At 41.8% G+C, this 19,295-nt stretch overlaps 1 protein-coding gene across 2 annotated transcripts in view; it reads right to left on the reverse strand.

The window, feature by feature from the left end:
• The window catches only part of crata (carnitine O-acetyltransferase a), a 93,406-nt gene that overhangs the window by 11,064 nt on the left and 63,047 nt on the right, over positions 1 to 19,295 (reverse strand). For both annotated transcript variants that reach the window (XM_060912556.1, XM_060912557.1), the window contains 4 exons: positions 15,835 to 15,935; positions 15,604 to 15,723; positions 3,792 to 3,914; positions 3,412 to 3,547 (listed from right to left, as the gene is read on the reverse strand). In XM_060912556.1, coding sequence (XP_060768539.1) covers positions 3,412 to 3,547; positions 3,792 to 3,914; positions 15,604 to 15,723; positions 15,835 to 15,935 — 480 coding nt within the window. The remainder of the gene's footprint in view (positions 1 to 3,411; positions 3,548 to 3,791; positions 3,915 to 15,603; positions 15,724 to 15,834; positions 15,936 to 19,295) is intronic.

The following is a 19,295-nucleotide window of genomic DNA, read 5'->3' on the forward strand; positions in this document are numbered from 1 at the left end:
CCGATTGAGCCACTTCCAGCTGATATTATCCAAGCAAACTTCAGATTTGGGTCACCAAATGTCTAAAGATGTTATCTACTTCATCATTTGTTGTGTTTCAATAACAAAATTCGGACAATAAAGGCACAAATGACAGAGATATTGGATACTAATTAGACAACAAACAGCCTTTACGGCATGCTGCTGCCTTAAGACACTGATTCTGATTGGCTGGCTTTTAATACACCAGCCAATCAGAATGAGGGTTTCAAAAAGTAGTTTGGATGAAAAAAAGGCTCATTTCTAGTGCGCATGCCCTGAGTAACTGGAAGCGCCATTTGTAAATAAAAACGTTTTTGGTTGGAACAGGCTGCAAGCATGAATTTCCGTCGATTTCTGGAATGAAACATGCTTTAAATCAAGTGAAAATTGATGACAACCTGCTACAGGACCGGGAGATATGCATGAAATATGTCATATATGGGATTTTCAATTTTCAAGTGAGTAAATGATATCGTATCGTACCCCCGAAAATCGTGCATGATCGAGTATTGAGAGCTGTGAGCACAGCCCTAGCTACTCTATTACTCGGCTATCAACTCATACACCATGAGTAGAGAAAAACAAAATGGCGCAGCGCATGAAGTCAGATAAATCACTTTGTCATCGAGTATTTAAAAGAAAACACAAATAGCTAAAAGGATACAGCCCCCCCCCCCGCCAATATCTCCTGTTCCACACTCCAGCCCAGTCGGTGGTGGTAATGCACCTTTAAGTTGGCTTGCCAACCGCCAAAAAACCCTAAATAATAATAAGAAAATGGCAAGCGTGTTGCTGAACTAACCAAGGGTGAAAAAAAACAAAAACAAAAAAAACCCCTCTACTCGAAAACAAAACCCCAAAAATTACAAAAACGAGAGTGCTTTGAGAGCACAATATCCCCCGCTGGCAACTACCGGTATAAGTGCTTAGTACACACTCATGAAGTTGTCAAAGTACAAGTTTGGTCATCAAGAGCCATAACTCTGGCAAAATGCAACTGAATTGAACAAAATTGGAATATGCGTGTTTCCGACATATAACAAAGAATCCTGTCAAGTTTCGTGAAATTCCTTCAAAAATTGTGAGAGGAGTTGATTTCAGAAGGTGAGTACCCTTCCCAGGACGGACGGACATCGCCACGATATAATCCCCCTTCAGGCCTTTCGGCCAGCGGGGGATAAAAAAAAGCAACAAAATATAGAACAACATATCTTTTTTTATTTTTCAAGAATTATTATTATAGTGTTTTTCACAAATTACTACTGTCATTTCGCCAGTTTGTTTACATTCTAAGCGGAAATGATTTTGTGAGATGTTTTCTACAAAGTTTTTATTTATCGAATTGGGGGGGGCGTACTCTATGGGTACATGTGGCTACTACTTATAAATAAAATTGTTTTCTGATCCCATGTCCATACAGTAAATATAGCATATACACTACCATTCAAAAGTTTGGGGTCACTTTGAAATGTCCTTATTTTTGAAAGAAAAGCACTGTTCTTTTCAATGAAGATGACTTTAAACTAATCAGAAATGCACTCTATACATTGCTAATGTGGTAAATGACTATTCTAGCTGCAAATGTCTGGTTTTTGGTGCAATATCTCCATAGGTGTATAGAGGCCCATTTCCAGCAACTGTCACTCCAGTGTTCTAATGGTACAATGTGTTTGCTCATTGCCTCAGAAGGCTAATGGATGATTAGAAAACCCTTGTACAATCATGTTAGCACAGCTGAAAACAGTTGAGCTCTTTAGAGAAGCTATAAAACTGACCTTCCTTTGAGCAGATTGAGTTTCTGGAGCATCACATTTGTGGGGTCGATTAAATGCTCAAAATGGCCAGAAAAATGTCTTGACTATATTTTCTATTCATTTTACAACTTATGGTGGTCAATAAAAGTGTGACTTTTCATGGAAAACACAAAATTGTCTGGGTGACCCCAAACTTTTGAACGGTAGTGTATATATTTACTCTATGATGCAGTAGCCACAAAAAATGAAGCGTAATCCAAAATTTAACAATAAAAAAAAAAAAAAAAAAAAAAAAAAAAATCACAGAAGTAAAATATACCAAGTGTCTGTACTTTATATTATTCTACTCTTACAGTTTTCGAAACTGAAACCTCCGAACCGAGGCTGACATACACACGCTGTCGCCATGACCCAAACTCTTATTTCATGGAAATGGCCCAGCGCTAGAGCTCAGTGGTCTCAATACTCTTTTCGACAACTTCCTGTAACAACTTGGAAGTGCGTCACATCATCACACATGGGACCACTGGCCAAAGAAGGCGAAGAAAGTGGGACGACCTGGAGTATGTTTTAAAACAGGAACGCACTTCCCCTCGGTAATAAGCATAAACATGTCTGAAAGCAGTTTCTTTAGTCTAGTCCAGGGGTTTTCAAAGTGTGGGAGAGTCAGCCCCCCCTCAGAGAGCAAATAAACAACAGCGCCCCCCTTACAATTTTTGTTGTTGCTATACTTAATGTTCCATTCGTATTAAAAAAAAAAAAAAAGGTTGTTGTACACATTTTTATTTTTTTATTTTACACATTTTAAACATATGAGCTTTTTTAAACATCTTGTTTCACACATTTTAAACATCTCATAGCATCGTTAGCTAGCACCTCTTGGCAGACAACACACTGTGGCAGTGGAGCATCTTCAGATCCAGTCCATGAAAATCCAAACTTTAAATAATCGTGGTCATACTTCCTTCTTTTTTTGCTTGCCCCAGACTCTGTCTCCTCACTCACTGTAGCTTTAGGTACTAAAAATCGATCCATTTTGTCTCTGGCAAAGGCTGGCTGAAGTTCGCTAAATGTCCGCAATAGTAACTTATTCTGGTTTATTTTTCCTCACGTTGCGCCCCCCCCCGAAGAACTCTGGCGCCCCCTAGGGGAGGCGCGCCCCACACTTTGAAAAGCCCTGGTCTAGTCCATTTATTTCGAACGGTGAACCGAATTTTATACACTCACCGGCCATATTAATAGGAACACCTGTATGCGCAGTGCGCGATTGTTACACTCATTCTTACAACACGATGACACAGTGACTACAGCCTCTATGAGGCAGTCGCCACAAAAAAAAAAAAAGTTCGGTTTCTCAAAATCCAGTGAATGTGGATTGAATAAAACGGTTATTCCACTCAAGCTGGTTGTACATGGCTTATGTACAACTCAATTTTGTGGAATAACTTAAATATTATATTATATATGTACTGCCTAAAAGTGGCGCTCCCAATGAGTGTAAAATGTGTTAAGAAATAACTCCACATTATTCTTTTAAAAAGCAAATTAAAAATCAGTGCTGGATAAACACCCATCTAAAATAAAAATAAAAATTTTGTTGTCCAGTGGGTCAAGTATTTATGACAGATAAACCAACCTGCTTGGCAGGGTCGTTCATGGCTCGGACAAAGTTGGCAGCGTCGATGGATGCTGAGCGAATGGTGTCTGTTCGGCCCAGTTTGAACATTCGCAGAGAGGCACTCTCGTACGTGGCACAGCAACGGTTATACAACCTTAACACATCGGGGGAAAAAAAAAAAACGATGTTCGGTTTAACAGAAATGGCAAGTTTTCAACTGTTTAAAATCACTTATTTTAAACCTCTGAAAAATCTCATCAATATATCCACACGTGTAGAACATCCATACAGTGCATAAGCTCATACAGTTAGACAAACAAAGCCATCACTGGTTTGGACATATTGATGTACACATGATGGCTTTCTCACAGTGGGTTTGTTTATCTGCCGAGTCTTACCTGTAATAAGCCAGCTGTAGCGCCACCTGAATAAATGCGTCAGGACTCATCTGATAAGACTTTGGAACATTTTTACCAAAGTGGGAGAACACAATGACTCGCACGTCCAAGTCGTGAACCGTCCTGTGGGAAAGAAAATAATAATGAAGTGTACCAGGCGCTTTAACGTGCGCTCTGATGCCGCACACAGTAGTGCAGGTGGGTTTAACACTGCGTGCACTTCCTGAGCGTTTTATTTCTAACCTTTTACATTCGAGACTATTGCTCCTCTTCTGTCACACACAGTGTGTCCTATTAGTTCTCTTTGTTATTTCCTGACTACAGAATTGCTGGTGACTGGATAGTTTTAATTCGTGAACTATTTTCAACTCAGAAGGGACACTGAGAAAGAAAACAAGAGTGCTCCGAGAGCACGATATCCCCCGCTGGCAACTAGGCCATAACTCTGGTAAAATGCAACTGAATTGAATGAAATTACAATACGTGTATTACCGATATATAACAAAGAATCCTGCCAAGTTTTGTGAAATTCCTCCAAAAATTGGGAGAGGAGTTGATTTCAGAAGGTGAGTACCCTTCCCGGGATGGACAGACATCACCATGACATAATCCCCGTTCGAGTCTTTTGGCCAGCGGGGGATAAAAACTGTGAGGGAAGTTGATTTCAGAAAGCACACACACCTTGATGAAATTGCCAAAGTACAAGTTTGTTAATAATCAAGGGCATAACTCATTGAAATTTTGTTTAAGCAAATTTTCCCAATGCATATAACTGTCATATAACAAAGTCTTCTGCCAAGTTTGGTGAAATTCCTCCACAAATTGTGAGAGGAGTTGATTTCAGAAGAACGTACACCCTCATGAAATTGTCAAAGGACAAGTTATTTAATCAAGGGTCAAAACTCTGGTAAAATTCTCACAAACGAAATTAAATCGCAATATGCGTATTCCCGTCATATAACAAGGCCTTTTGCCAAGCTTCGAGAAACTCATCCAAAAATTGTGAGAGGAGCTGAAGTCAGAAGGCGAGCGCACCTTCATGAAATTGTCAAGTATAATTTTGTTAATCAAGGGCTGTAACTCTGGTAAAATGTGACCCAATTGAACGATATTATAATATGCATATTATCAACATATAACAAAGAATCCTGCCAAGTTTCGTGAAATTCCTCCAAAAACTGTGAGAGGAGTTGATTTCAGAAGGTGAGCACCCTTCCCAGGACGGACGGACGGACGGACATCACCATGACATAATCCCTCTTCGGGCCTTTCGACCAACGAGGGATAAAAACTCCAACGATGCTGCTGTGCTGATGGATTCATACCAGCATCTTATGTCAGTGTAACTGCTGTGCAGAATGAGCCATTACTCGAATCATATCGGCTCCGTGGTGGACCTTTGGAGGTCCTTTTCCACTGATGGACAGTTTAGAAATGGGTTAGCAAACTGTAGTTTGTGGGTTTACAAAATATGACTAACACTGCATGATCCGACGCCAGTTATAAGGCAACGCACGTTTAAAATAATCTGACACTCAGTACGGATAATTTTCTACATTATTTTTACGAAACAAATGAATGAAAGCAGAAGTTAATGCTCCATGTGATGCCCAGTGTAAAATGGAAAGCACAGTGGAGCAGATGGGACGTGCTGCGCCTTCATAACTGCTTCTGGTATAAACTGGACATCTGCAAACCCCAGATACCTGATGTGGGTCTGCGGTAGTTTCAGTTGCACTGAACGCCACTGACAACGTATTACACCGCAACCCCACTATCCTGGACTTTCAAGTGACGTCAAAGCAAAATGGAAACCCGGATGTCGGCCATGTTGGTGGATATACAAATGAGGGTCAAGCGACATTCTGTACAAAACATAGTCACATGTACGCAACTCTCTTTAAGCGTTCTTTTAGCTACGCCATATCTTTGTGCTGTATATGGTTGTGGTCACAACAGTACTTGTGACTGTCGCATGTTCTGATTTTTGAGAATTCCATCCGTGATTCGGAAGGAGGGCGAGGAAACTCCGAGGCTTAGTACGGAGAGGAGACGAGCATGGCTGAACAACAGTGGCAGGCCTGATCTACAACCCCGATTCCAAAAAAAGTTGGGACAAAGTACAAATTGTAAATAAAAATGGAATGCAATGATGTGAAAGTTTCAAAATTCCATATTTTCTTCAGAATAGAACATACAGTGGGGCAAAAAAGTATTTAGTCAGCCACCAATTGTGCAAGTTCTCCCACTTAAAAAGATGAGAGAGGCCTGTAATTTTCATCATAGGTACACTTCAACTATGAGAGACAGAATGGGGGGAAAGAATCCAGGAAATCACATTGTAGGATTTTTAATGAATTAATTGGTAAATTCCTCGGTAAAATAAGTATTTGGTCACCTACAAACAAGCAAGATTTCTGGCTCTCACAGACCTGTAGCTTCTTCTTTAAGAGGCTCCTCTGTCCTCCACTCGTTACCTGTATTAATGGCACCTGTTTGAACTCGTTATCAGTATAAAAGACACCTGTCCACAACCTCAAACAGTCACACTCCAAACTCCACTATGGCCAAGACCAAAGAGCTGTCAAAGGACACCAGAAACAAAATTGTAGACCTGCACCAGGCTGGGAAGACTGAATCTGCAATAGGAAAGCAGCTTGGTGTGAAGAAATCAACTGTGGGAGCAATTATTAGAAAATGGAAGACATACAAGACCACTGATAATCTCCCTTGATCTGGGGCTCCACGCAAGATCTCACCTCGTGGGGTCAAAATGATCACAAGAACGGTGAGCAAAAATCCCAGAACCACACGGGGGGACCTAATGAATGACCTGCAGAGAGCTGGGACCAAAGTAACAAAGGCTACCATCAGTAACACACTACGCTGCCAGGGACTCAAATCCTGCAGTGCCAGACGTGTCCCCCTGCTTAAGCCAGTACATGTCCAGGCCCGTCTGAAGTTTGCTAGAGAGCATTTGGATGATCTAGAAGAGGATTGGGAGAATGTCATATGGTCAGATGAAACCAAAATAGAACTTTTTGGTAAAAACTCAACTTGTCGTGTTTGGAGGAGAAAGAATGCTGAATTGCATCCAAAGAACACCATACCTACTGTGAAGCATGGGGGTGGAAACATCATGCTTTGGGGCTGTTTTTCTGCGAAGGGACCAGGACGACTGATCCGTGTAAAGGAAAGAATGAATGGGGCCATGTATCGTGAGATTTTGAGTGAAAACCTCCTTCCATCAGCAAGGGCATTGAAGATGAAACGTGGCTGGGTCTTTCAGCATGACAATGATCCCAAACACACCGCCCGGGCAACGAAGGAGTGGCTTCGTAAGAAGCATTTCAAGGTCCTGGAGTGGCCTAGCCAGTCTCCAGATCTCAACCCCATAGAAAATCTTTGGAGGGAGTTGAAAGTCCGTGTTGCCCAGCGACAGCCCCAAAACATCACTGCTCTAGAGGAGATCTGCATGGAGGAATGGGCCAAAATACCAGCAACAGTGTGTGAAAACCTTGTGAAGACTTACAGAAAACGTTTGACCTCTGTCATTCCCAACAAAGGGTATATAACAAAGTACTGAGAGGAACTTTTGTTATTGACCAAATACTTATTTTCCACCATAATTTGCAAATAAATTCTTTAAAAATCAGACAATGTGATTTTCTTTCTCATTTTGTCTCTCATAGTTGAAGTGTACCTATGATGAAAATTACAGGCCTCTCATCTTTTTAAGTGGGAGAACTTGCACAATTGGTGACTGACTAAATACTTTTTTGCCCCACTGTAGATGACAGATCAAATGTTCATACATGTCAACCTTTGGTCAATCAAACCTGCATAACCAACCTCCAAAATCCATATTTTCCTTATAAAATCCGTACAAGATGCAAATTAAAATAATTTACCTAAAATTTGAATGATAATTAACAATGATTGTGGCAGCGGGGGCGTAGTCAAGCGCCGGTCTGTGACAGGAGGGCGGAGTCAGGGAAGGTAAGTGGCAGAATCACGACACATGACGGCAATTAACCTGTGTTTGTGTGTCTTTAGTCTGAATGACACGGCGTCCCTGATTTCCATAAAGAACTTCAAATTTTGATTCGTCTGACCACAGAACAGTTTTCCACTTTGCCACAGTCCATTTTAAATGAGCCTTGGCCCAGAGAAGACGTCTGCGCTTCTGGATCGTGTTTAGATACGGCTTCTTCTTTGAACTATAGAGTTTTAGCTGGCAACGGCGGATGGCACGGTGAATTGTGTTCACAGATAATGTTCTCTGGAAATATTCCTGAGCCCATTTTGTGATTTCCAATACAGAAGCATGCCTGCATGTGATGCAGTGCCGTCTAAGGGCCCGAAGATCACGGGCACCCAGTATGGTTTTCCGGCCTTGACCCTTACGCACAGAGATTCTTCCAGATTCTCTGAATCTTTTGATGATGATATGCACTGTAGATGATATGTTCAAACTCTTTGCAATTTTACACTGTCGAACTCCTTTCTAATATTGCTCCACTATTTGTCGGTGCAGAATTAGGGTGATTGGTGATCCTCTTCCCATCTTTACTTCTGAGAGCCGCTGCCACTCCAAGATGCTCTTTTTATACCCAGTCATGTTAATGACCTATTGCCAATTGACCTAATGAGTTGTAATTTGGTCCTCCAGCTGTTCCTTTTTTGTACCTTTAACTTTTCCAGCCTCTTATTGCCCCTGTCCCAACTTTTTTGAGATGTGTTGCTGTCATGAAATTTCAAATGAGCCAATATTTGGCATGAAATTTCAAAATGTCTCACTTTCGACATTTGAGATGTTGTCTATGTTCTACTGTGAATACAATATCAGTTTTTGAGATTTGTAAATTATTGCATTCCGTTTTTATTTACAATTTGTACTTTGTCCCAACTTTTTTGGAATCGGGGTTGTAACAGAGGCTAAAACCAAAACAGCTCGTGTTTGCAGTGATAATTTTATCTCAAGTCAGATTCAAAAGCTTTCCCAATAATATCATGGAAGAATTTTATTTCGTGTTGCTAGAATTTTGGTATGAAAATGAGTGTTCTCCTGTCGTGGTTCACTCGGTCGTTGCTATAATTTTAACACGTGTATTACCATTTCGCTTCTAGGAGCGCCTGCAAAATTATACGATAGAAACAATCCAGACTGAGCACCCACTCAGAACATGGGCTATGTTTCGTCCAAGGTCGGACTTGATTCTTTGGCAGCCAAACCGGATAGAACGCGATATCTGGGTACTTGATGATCGGTAGAAGCGTCTTATCTTCAGAAAAATCTGACTTTTTTAAAATAATATGGGTCAAAACCACACATATCTATCTTCTCTTTGTATTGAATCTTCACTCGACCGTTCAAATCGTGGTAATACTGAGAAAATTCAGCATTGTTTACAGACATGCTTTCAGCGGCTGCCGTCCTAGTTGCTTTGTATATCCACCATGATGGCGGACGCTCATGACGGAGCACATTTTGATCACATGGTTGCAAATCATCTATAACGACTTCTTTACTGTGAACTTCTGCATATAATGAACTAAGTTTGTGTCCCCCACCCAGTGGCGATCCTAGAGTGATTTACTCCCCGGGCGAAACCCCCTGCTGACGCCCCCCCCCCCCCGCCCGTCTTGGGTTTTTTTTTCGGGGTTTTTTTTGGGGGGGACCCTTTTTTTTTTTTTGGAACCGTTTTTTTTTTCGCACCCGCGCTCGTGCCGCCCCGCGTTGGGCTCTGTATTAGCCAACAGAATGTTAACAGCTTTACATGGTCGTTTAAACATTTCTCGTCTTGTTTTGTACGTCGTGGACGCGGCCCGTTATAAATTTGCTGTTACCAGAATGGCAATGATCAAGTAGTAATGTATTACTTAAGACTCTGTGTAATGTCATAGTAGTGTAGTACTATGGTAGTAAAGTCTTTTTGATGACTAGTACAACGTTCCGCTGGCGGGATTGTGCATATTATGGGGCTACGACAAGCGCACACACTGATGCCGTCACCTGCGCAACTTTGGTATTGGGCTTCCCCAACCAAAATGTTCACCCCCCGCCCGTCTTGTTTTTTTTTCGGGGGGTTTTTTTGGGGGACCTTTTTTTTTGGGACTGTTTTTTTTTTTCACGCCTGCACTCGTGCCGCCCCCCGCGATGCTGCCCTGGGCGGCTGCCCGGTCGGACCGCCCCCAGGACCGCCCCTGCCCCCACCTTTAGTGACAATGAGTTGGAGTCTTTAAAAAACAAAACAAAACCAAAAAAAAAACCACCAATGAACCATGAGCCCCTCTATCCCCCCAGAGACAAACAATAAGTAATCAAGTCTGCAGTCGAGTTAACAAGACGTGTTAACGCCATAAAACAAAAGGTTTAACTTGCCCAAGCTTAGGTTTCGATCACTAAGAATGATCAATTAACAAAGGTGATCAAAGGATCGATAAAAGGATGAAATGCCTGCTGATACCACAAAACTACTCAGTTTACACCTAATTAAAGCACACCGGTGGTGTTTTTATACCCCCTTGCCCAGCTCCATGGCTCTGAACACCGCCCTGTGAATGACGAAAACAGTTAGCTAAATGTTAAGCCAACCGACTTAAAAAAAAAAAAAAAATCCCTTAACCCCTTCAATGCCCTTGGACGGGTCACGTACGTCATGAAATCTTTTACTGCTGTGCCTTATGACGGAAGAATATTTTTAGGCATTGACTGTAATTCATATGTGCCACTGTGAAGTAAAAGTAATGTGCCATGTAAGGTACATAAAAGGAGGGGTTTATGACGAGTAGCGTACGTCATAAAGCACAACGGTAAAAGATTTCATGACGTACGTGACTTGTCCAAGGGCACCGATTCGGTTAAAATGACTATTTTACGAGCTAAAAGCAGTTTTACCCAAGTCTTTACTCCATGCACATTGTTGTTACGGCTACGCATAAACGCAAGATACTCTCCGTCGAAGACAGACTTCATATCCTGGATGGTCTAAAGCGTGGTGAGAAAGCAACCAGTTTGTTTCAAGAATATGGTTTCCCAAAAAAATTCGATTTCAACTTTTAAAGCAAAAGAGCTCCAAGATTTTGTCCATAACTGCAATCAGCATGATGGGCTGAAAAGAAAGAAGATGCAGCAAGCAAACAATGGCGATCTTGACCAAGCTGTTTATGTTTGGTTTGAACAACAACAAGAACGTGCAGCGAATATTCCTGTCTCTGGTCCAATGGTAATCGAAAAGGCTGTTTCATTACCCAAGGAACTCAATGGCGATGACTAACTTTATTAGTTCAATGGGATGGTTACCGGTATAGTGATGCAAAAAAAAAATTACATCGTAACGACAAGTTTCTTCGGCAAGTAAAACTGATGGGACACCAGTATCGTACATCAGGCTTGTAGTACTCGAGTCCAGGACTCGTGCCCTCATTTGAAGGATGTGTGACTTGACTCTGACTCGTAAATTGGAGGCGAGGACTCTGATTTTTTTTCTTTATTTTTTGTAACAACGTGCCATAATAATTTGGCACAAGATATTTATATCTTTTCGGACTGCAGTTGTCATGAACACTTTTGCACTCAAGTTTCCATCAATGAAGAGTTTATAACAGCAACGAAACTGACTTTATGTTAAAACTGTTAATGTTATAGTCATGTTGTCTGTTGTTGCCCAAATGAGGATGGGTTCCCTTTTGAGTCTGGTTCCTCTCGAGGTTTCTTCCTCGTGTCATCTGGGGGAGATTTTCCTTGCCACCGTCGCCATAGTCTTGCTCATTGGGGATCGATTAGGGATAAAATTAGCTCATGTCTTGGGCCATTCAGATTCTGTAAAGCTGCTTTGGGACAATGTCTATTGTTAAAAGCGCTATACAAATAAACTTGACTTGATATCTACATTAATTTTTATACTAATTTTGTGCGAGAATGCACAGTCACCTGTTCATACGTCACGTTCAGAAACAAACTAACGTTAATGGCGCTAAAACGCCTGGAGAGAAGCCCCTCGGATTGTCCGCTTTGCTTATATAGACTTCTCGTGCAGTAGGAAAAAATGCACTGCTATGGGTTCCATATGTAGAAGAACTATCGACGAGACGACGGGGACAACCTCGAACTTCACTCGTCATTTGGCAAGACTCCACCCAGAGAAGGAAGGGACACGCTATGTTCATTGCTCTGTTGATAGCGGGGCTTGCTGACTGATGAACTCGCTAGTGTTAACCCTCTCTCATGTTATTTGCCCTGCTGATAGTGGGCGGGGCTTGCTGAGCAACAAACAAGCTTTTTATCTGCAGCCTGTTAACTAAAATGGGGCAGTCGAGCAGGAACGTTAGTCCAACACCGTAGCAGAGACGCTTTCACCGTCAAATGGTGGCTTGAACACCGGAGACTCGAGACTCCAGGTTTAGTGACTTGACTACAACGCTGGCGTATATACAGGTACTGTACTTTTACAATACAGTACTCACATTATTTTTGAGACATTGAAAAGAGTGACTTATTCCTTTTACTCTGTAAATACTGTATGTGAGTGAATTAAGCGCAAATATAAATTAAATACAAATGGTCTTGTTTTACGCAAGAGTCAGTGTTTGATGTGACAAGTGGGGCCATTTCAGTATTACCAATAACTTTACGGTATCAGGAACTATTTGGACGTCCCCAAAGGAGTTTGTTATAGCGGGGTTGCAATGTGTTGTCTATTATTACCTCCTTTTTCTCTCCACCTTTTCCCACTTCTATGTGGGGTCGGCGTTTCTGACGAGTTTCCTCCACTCACTCCTATGCTGCACTTCCTCCCCTGGGAGTCCTTTTCTTCTTGGATCTTCCCTCACACTGTCCATCCATACGTCATCTTTTCAGTCTTTCACGATTGCGTCTTCCCTGCACTTCCATCTCCGTCACCCTCCTTCCAATGTGCTCCTCCTCCCTTCTCATTACATGACCATACCACTGGAGTCTCTTCTCTTGCACTTTCTTGGAAGCTTCCGTCACCTTAATAGTTCCTCTTATTCCTGATCTTATCCATCTTCGTTACTCCATACGCCCATCTTAACATTCTCATCTCAGCCACATCCAATCTTGCGTCTTCTTAGTAGCCCATGTTTCTGCTCCATATAGCAGTGCTGGTCTTACTACGGTCTTATAAACCTTGCCCTTGGTCCCTATATTTATTTTTCTGTCGCATAATACTCCTGATGTCTTTTTCCCAATTCCTCCCACCTGCCTGGATTCTGTGTGTTATTTCGGCATCTAAATCTCCATCACTTGCCACGGTGGATCCCAGGTATTTAAAGCTCTCCACTCTTTTCAAGGACTCCCCTTGCACACTAACCTCACCCTCACTTCCATCACAGAAACTCAGGTATCCGGCTTTCTTCCTGCTGAACTTTAACCCTTTCTCTTCTAAAGCCCTCCTCCAAAGCTCCAATTTCCTTCCGACTTCCAATCTGTTTGTGCAGCATATCACAAGGTCATCAGCAAACAGCATGCAACAGGGAGATGGGTCCCTTATTCCCTCAGAGATGACATCCATTATTAAGTCGAAAAGATAGGGGCTTAGAGAAGACCCCTGATGCAGGCCCACTCGAACAGCAGTCCAGCCCACACTGCTCCTTACCCGAGTTCTAGCGCCCAAATACGTATCTTGTACAGGGTCTCTGCACATTTCTGACCAGCAAAAATAATCCTTTTTAAGACCATTTTAAGACCACTGATTATAAAAAATAAGACCACTACCGCGGAACAAATACGTACAGTAAAAAAAAAAAAAAAAAAAAAAAAAAAAGCACACTCTAGGTTAAGTTCAAAGCATTTTTTTTTATAAAAAATGTGCATCTTCAGTTTACAAAACAGAACATTAGCTGCCTTCTCGATATTTTAATAGTAGGGTACTGCTGTAAACAAACAGTGAGGAAACAAATTGATCTTCAGTTAACAAAACAGAACATTAACTGCTTTCTCAATATTTTAATAGTAGGGTACTGCCATGAACAAACAGTGAGGAAACAAGGAAGTTTGACTACTGATCGAACTGCCTCTGGGGACTGTTGTTGCCCGACTAGCAGCATAGTGCATATGCTTTTCCCCTTTCGAGTGAGCGTCAAGGGCTTTACAGCCCATTGTTGTTAACTTGATGTCTTTCCGACATACCTTACATCTCGCTTCATATTCTGAAGTTGCTGTTGTTAGCCAACTTTTGTATTTTGGCTCCTCAAGCCACTTGTTACTAAACTTACACTTCCCCATCTCCGCTCATGTTCAAGTTCAACCACTTCTTCCTCGTCTGCTCTACTCTCAATGGTTCTACTACATGGATAAAAGAACACACTGCCCCCAGTGGCGTGGTTCCTGCGCTATTAGAACTAGTGCTAGACACACAACGACTCTTGTGCTACTTGTTCAGCATCTTGATAAACGACGCTGGTTGAATAAATAACGTTAGCGCGGAAAAAAAAATCCAGACATATGTTTTTTTTTTCATTTACCGTAGGCTACCCGGATGAAATTTAATACCTCCCATGTGAAATTTAATACCATAGCTCAAAAAATAGCGAAATATAATGCTTTTTAAGACCTTAAAAAACACATATTAAAAATAAGACTTTTTAAGACTTTTTAAGGATCCGCGGAGACCCTGCTTGTACTAAGCGCACATACTTTTCTGGCCCACCTTTAATCCTCACGCACCTCCATAATTCTTGTCGAGGAACTTTATCATATAGGTCGATGAATGCCAGGTGCAAGCCCTTTCTTCTTTCCCCATGGTTTTCCATTAGCTACCTCAGTGCGAAAACTGCATCCATGGTTCCCCTACCTGGCATAAAACCAAACTGTTCATCGCCTATTGATGTTTCCATCCTAAGCCTTTTCTCCATTAACCTTTCCCAGATCTTCATTGTATGCGACATCAATTTTATACCTCTGTAATTGCCACAGTCCTGGATGTCTTCCTTCTCCTTGTAGATAGGTACTATAACACTATCTCTCCATTCATGCGGCATTTTCTTTTCCTGATAGGTCTTTCGCATCAGGTCCCACAGCATATCCACTCCCTCTTCCCCCAAGCTCTTCCATACTTCTGCTGGAAAACCAGCTGGCCCACTTGTTTTTCCATTTTTCATCTTTTTTAATGCCTTCTCCACATATTGTTATCTATTATTATAATAATGTATACCAGGGCAGCACGGTGGTGTAGTGGTTAGCGCTGTCGCCTCACAGCAAGAAGGTCCGGGTTCAAGCCCCGTGGCCGGCGACGGCCTTTCTGTGTGGAGTTTGCATGTTCTCCCCGTGTCCGCGTGGGTTTCCTCCGGGTGCTCCGGTTTCCCCCACAGTCCAAAGACATGCAGGTTAGGTTAACTGGTGACTCTAAATTGACCGTAGGTGTGAATGTGAGTGTGAATGGTTGTCTGTGTCTATGTGTCAGCCCTGTGATGACCTGGCGACTTGTCCAGGGTGTACCCCGCCTTTCGCCCGTAGTCAGCTGGGATAGGCTCCAGCTTGCCCGCGACCCTGTAGAGCAGGATAAAGCGGCTGGAGATAATGAGATGAGATGTATACCAGCACGAGAGGAAAAAACACTCACTTACGAGATTCCTTTGTCAAATTTTCAGTCCAGGTGCCTCAAATGGTTAACCTTTTTTTTTTTTAATAAATAAGCTAGGTTTTGCTAATTAATCGACAACCCACAAATGCAAAAAACCCCAAACAAACCCAAAAACCTTTAACTCATTAATATATATATCTGAACTTCACAGTTGGTCATGAATGTCAGACTGAATCAGAGAAGAGCACAGATGTAGAGATTCTCACATATTCATGTTCTGCTTAGCCTCCTCGATGTCGCTTTTAATCTCTGGTGTGATGTTGAAGTGCAGTTTCTGAGGCATGGGCAGAGCAACCATGGGGGTACGAATAATCTCGGACTTCTTTCTAAATGGACAGGACCAAAATAGAACACTTAGAGTTGAAAATCTGACGTTCGGAAGCCTGACGCAATCTTTCGAAATGGTCTGCGTTAAAACGTCTCATCTTTGTACTTACGTGTACTCCACCACATGATCAATCAGTGCCACGATCGGAGGACCTTCTGCAGGGGCGTGTTCATAGATCAAACCGCATGTTCCATCTTCACCAATGATAAACTACACACAGGGACACGGACAAATTCAGGGCTACTGCAGGGTATTTCAAATGACCTGTCAACTATATATCTACTTGCCAATCCAGGGCACGGGCCACTTCCTTCTACCTTGGATAAATAATTTACAATATATTGCATGTTGCTTTCCTTAATGATGATTTAAAACATTTTTGCACAGAAAAAAACCAAAAACACACAAGTATTCCCCTGCTCTCACTTATATCAGAATGGAAGCAATCGAAGGAATAGGACATTTTTTATGAATGTTGACTTCAACAAATAATGAACCCTGAAACAAGTAAGTAGAGCAGTGTTCTCCCCAGGGATTTCAAACAGCATCCCGGTAAACTGTCATTTTGAAATAGCATTTTGCTTCTTGAAATAGCGTCAAAATCCACCCTATACGTTTCGTAAATACATTCAGTCGGTAAACAGGAAGTCGATGTGGGACAGACCTGAAAACGGTGTACACGGTATAGAACCCCAAGCTGAAGCTCGGTACCAAATATCAAGCAGTTGCGATTTGTAGTTGCTGAGAAAAGTGTTATGAAAATTTTGTAAATCCACCTCCATATGTCTCGCAAATACAGTTGTGGTCAGAAGTTTACATACAGTTACCTGAATGCCATCATGGATATGAATGTCATGGCAATATTTGGGCTAAATTCAGTAATTTCTTTGAACTGTTCTTTTTCTGTTGCAGAATATACAGCATACATCTTTAATTTAAAAAAAAAACCCACTAGAATTTGGTGCAGAAGTTTTCATTTTCTTTGGGTTTTCTGAAATCAACACGGGGTCAAAATTACACATACAGCACACCTAATATTTGGGTGAAATGTCTCTTCACAAGACTCACCTTGACCAAACATTTTTGTTTACCATGAACAAGCTTCTGGCAGAATTCTGGTTGGATATTTCATGACTCTTCATGGTAGGATTGGTAGAGTTCCATTAAATTATTATTTTTTTTCTTGGGATGGACTCGACTTATAAGCACGGTCCATATATCTTCAATAGGGTTGAAGTCAGGACTTGTTTTAAGCTTAACGGCACGATGGTGTGGGCGGCACGGTGGTGTAGTGGTTAGCACGGTCGCCTCACAGCAAGAAGGTTCCGGGTTTGAGCCCAGCGGCCGGCGAGGGCCTTTCTGTGTGGAGTTTGCATGTTCTCCTCGTGTCTGCGTGGGTTCCCCCCACAGTCCAAAGACATGCAGTTAGGTTGACGTGGGGTGGCCTTGGGCTGAGGTGCCCTTGAGCAAGGTACCTGACCCCTGACTGCTCCCCAGGTGCTCTGGTGTGGCTGCCCACTGCTCTGTGTGTGCGCGCGAGTGTGTGTTCAATGCTTCAGATGGGTTAAATGCAGAGGATGAATTTCACTGTGCCTGAAGTGTGCATGTGACAAATAAAGGTTTCCTCTTCTTGGGTTGTTTTACAATCAGGGTACAACGTCTGTGTCACAGGGGTCCAAAATTCAAATTGATTCAAACTGGTTCTTGTACCAGTTTTTAAGTGAAGGACTAGTTAAAGGCATGTGTAATAGTTTGTATTATAACAAGATTAAGTGTAGCTTTAAGCAGGGCTGGGAGAAACAAATGAAGTGATTCTCGGAGAGGACTTTTTTTTTTTGACAATTCAGAATCCACTACTTCCATACTGCTTTTAAATATAAGGCTGTAAGCTTTGTGTTAGTTGTCTCTAATATTTATGTCCCAATATCTTGACCACATTTTAGGATGAAAATAACCATTTTAGGCGGCACGGTGGTGTATAGTGGTTAGCGCTGTCGCCTCACAGCACGAAGGTCCGGGTTCGAGCCCCGGGGCCGGCGAGGGCCTTTCTGTGTGGAGTTTGCATGTTCTCCCCGTGTCCGCGTGGGTTTCCTCCGGGTGCTCCGGTTTCCCCCACAGTCCAAAGACATGCAGGTTAGGTTAACTGGTGACTCTAAATTGACCGTAGGTGTGAATGTGAGTATGAATGGTTGTCTGTGTCTATGTGTCAGCCCTGTGATGACCTGGTGACTTGTCCAGGGTGTACCCCGCCTTTCGCCCGTAGTCAGCTGGGATAGGCTCCAGCTTGCCTGTGACCCTGTAGAACAGGATAAAGCGGCTACAGATAATGAGATGAGAATCATTTTAGATATGTTATTTTATATTGAAAAATTAGCTGTCTCAGAGAGGACTTTTTTTTGACACAATTACATACTAATTTGATCAAAATAGTCTGAAAACTTACTGGCATTCAACATTAAAACTTAACTATGTTTCCAATGATATGGAACCAAATATTTGTTTTATGGTATAAAGAATGATGTAAGTGCATCCCTTTTGGAGCTACCTGTGGTCAAAAAAGCACTTTTTCTAAATGACACGAGTAATTTTGCTAAATATGACACATATTGCCATACATTCACCAAAAATAACGTTATCACCAAAAATTTTTTTGCATGGTAAATAGAGCGATCACAGGGCTACAATAAACAACCAAGTTTATTTAGTCAAGCCTTTTGATATTGAAGATAAGTGTTAAATGTGATTTTTAGCATGCGTACCCTGATTGTAAAACAACCCTCTTCTAATGTTAGCCTGCTTTATCCTCCACAACCAGCTCTGATGAGTGTTGTCCTGTTGTAACTCCCAAGTCCTGTTCAAGTTTCTGAGGGTTTATGCTGAAGAATTCTTTTTTTTTTTTTTTTAAATATTTTTATTAGGAGGCAAGGCACATCAAAACAGGAATCAATGCCAAATCTACATTAAGTACCACACCATCCCTGCACAACAATCTACAAAATACACGCACCGATACCACAGAAATACTGTGTATCTCGATGAATTAAGAGCAAGGCATACAGTCTACCTCCTAGGATGTTTTTTTTTTCATGCGAACAAGAACAAGGCATTACACAATTCAAAGAAGTTCTATTATGTAATAAGTATTAAAGCTGCACAGTACAAATAAAACCAAAAGACAAAAAAAAAAAGAAAAAAGGAAGAAAGAGAGAGGGTCCGTCAGTCAGGGGGGCAGGGACTGGAGAGAGTGGAAGAATGTAAGAAAGGGAAGCCACTTGTTATAAAATTTAGCAGAGTTGCCTTTCACTGAATATCTGATCTTTTCCAACTTTAGAAAAGACATGGTGTCATTGAGCCACTGACTACTCGAGGGAGCTTTAGTCGACTTCCAGTGGAGAAGGTGGTGGCGTCTTGCCAGTAAGGAAGTAAAAGCTAAAATATCTAATTGATTAGAAGTAAACCGGTTACGGTCTTCTGGGGGCCCGAATATGGCAACATGGGGGGAGACTTTTATGGTCACTGAAAGTATTTTTGACATGGTATCAAAATAATTCAACCAGAAGCAAGAGAGAG

The sequence above is a fragment of the Neoarius graeffei genome, chromosome 28 (genome assembly GCF_027579695.1).
Source record: "Neoarius graeffei isolate fNeoGra1 chromosome 28, fNeoGra1.pri, whole genome shotgun sequence".
NCBI classification, from domain to species: domain Eukaryota; kingdom Metazoa; phylum Chordata; class Actinopteri; order Siluriformes; family Ariidae; genus Neoarius; species Neoarius graeffei.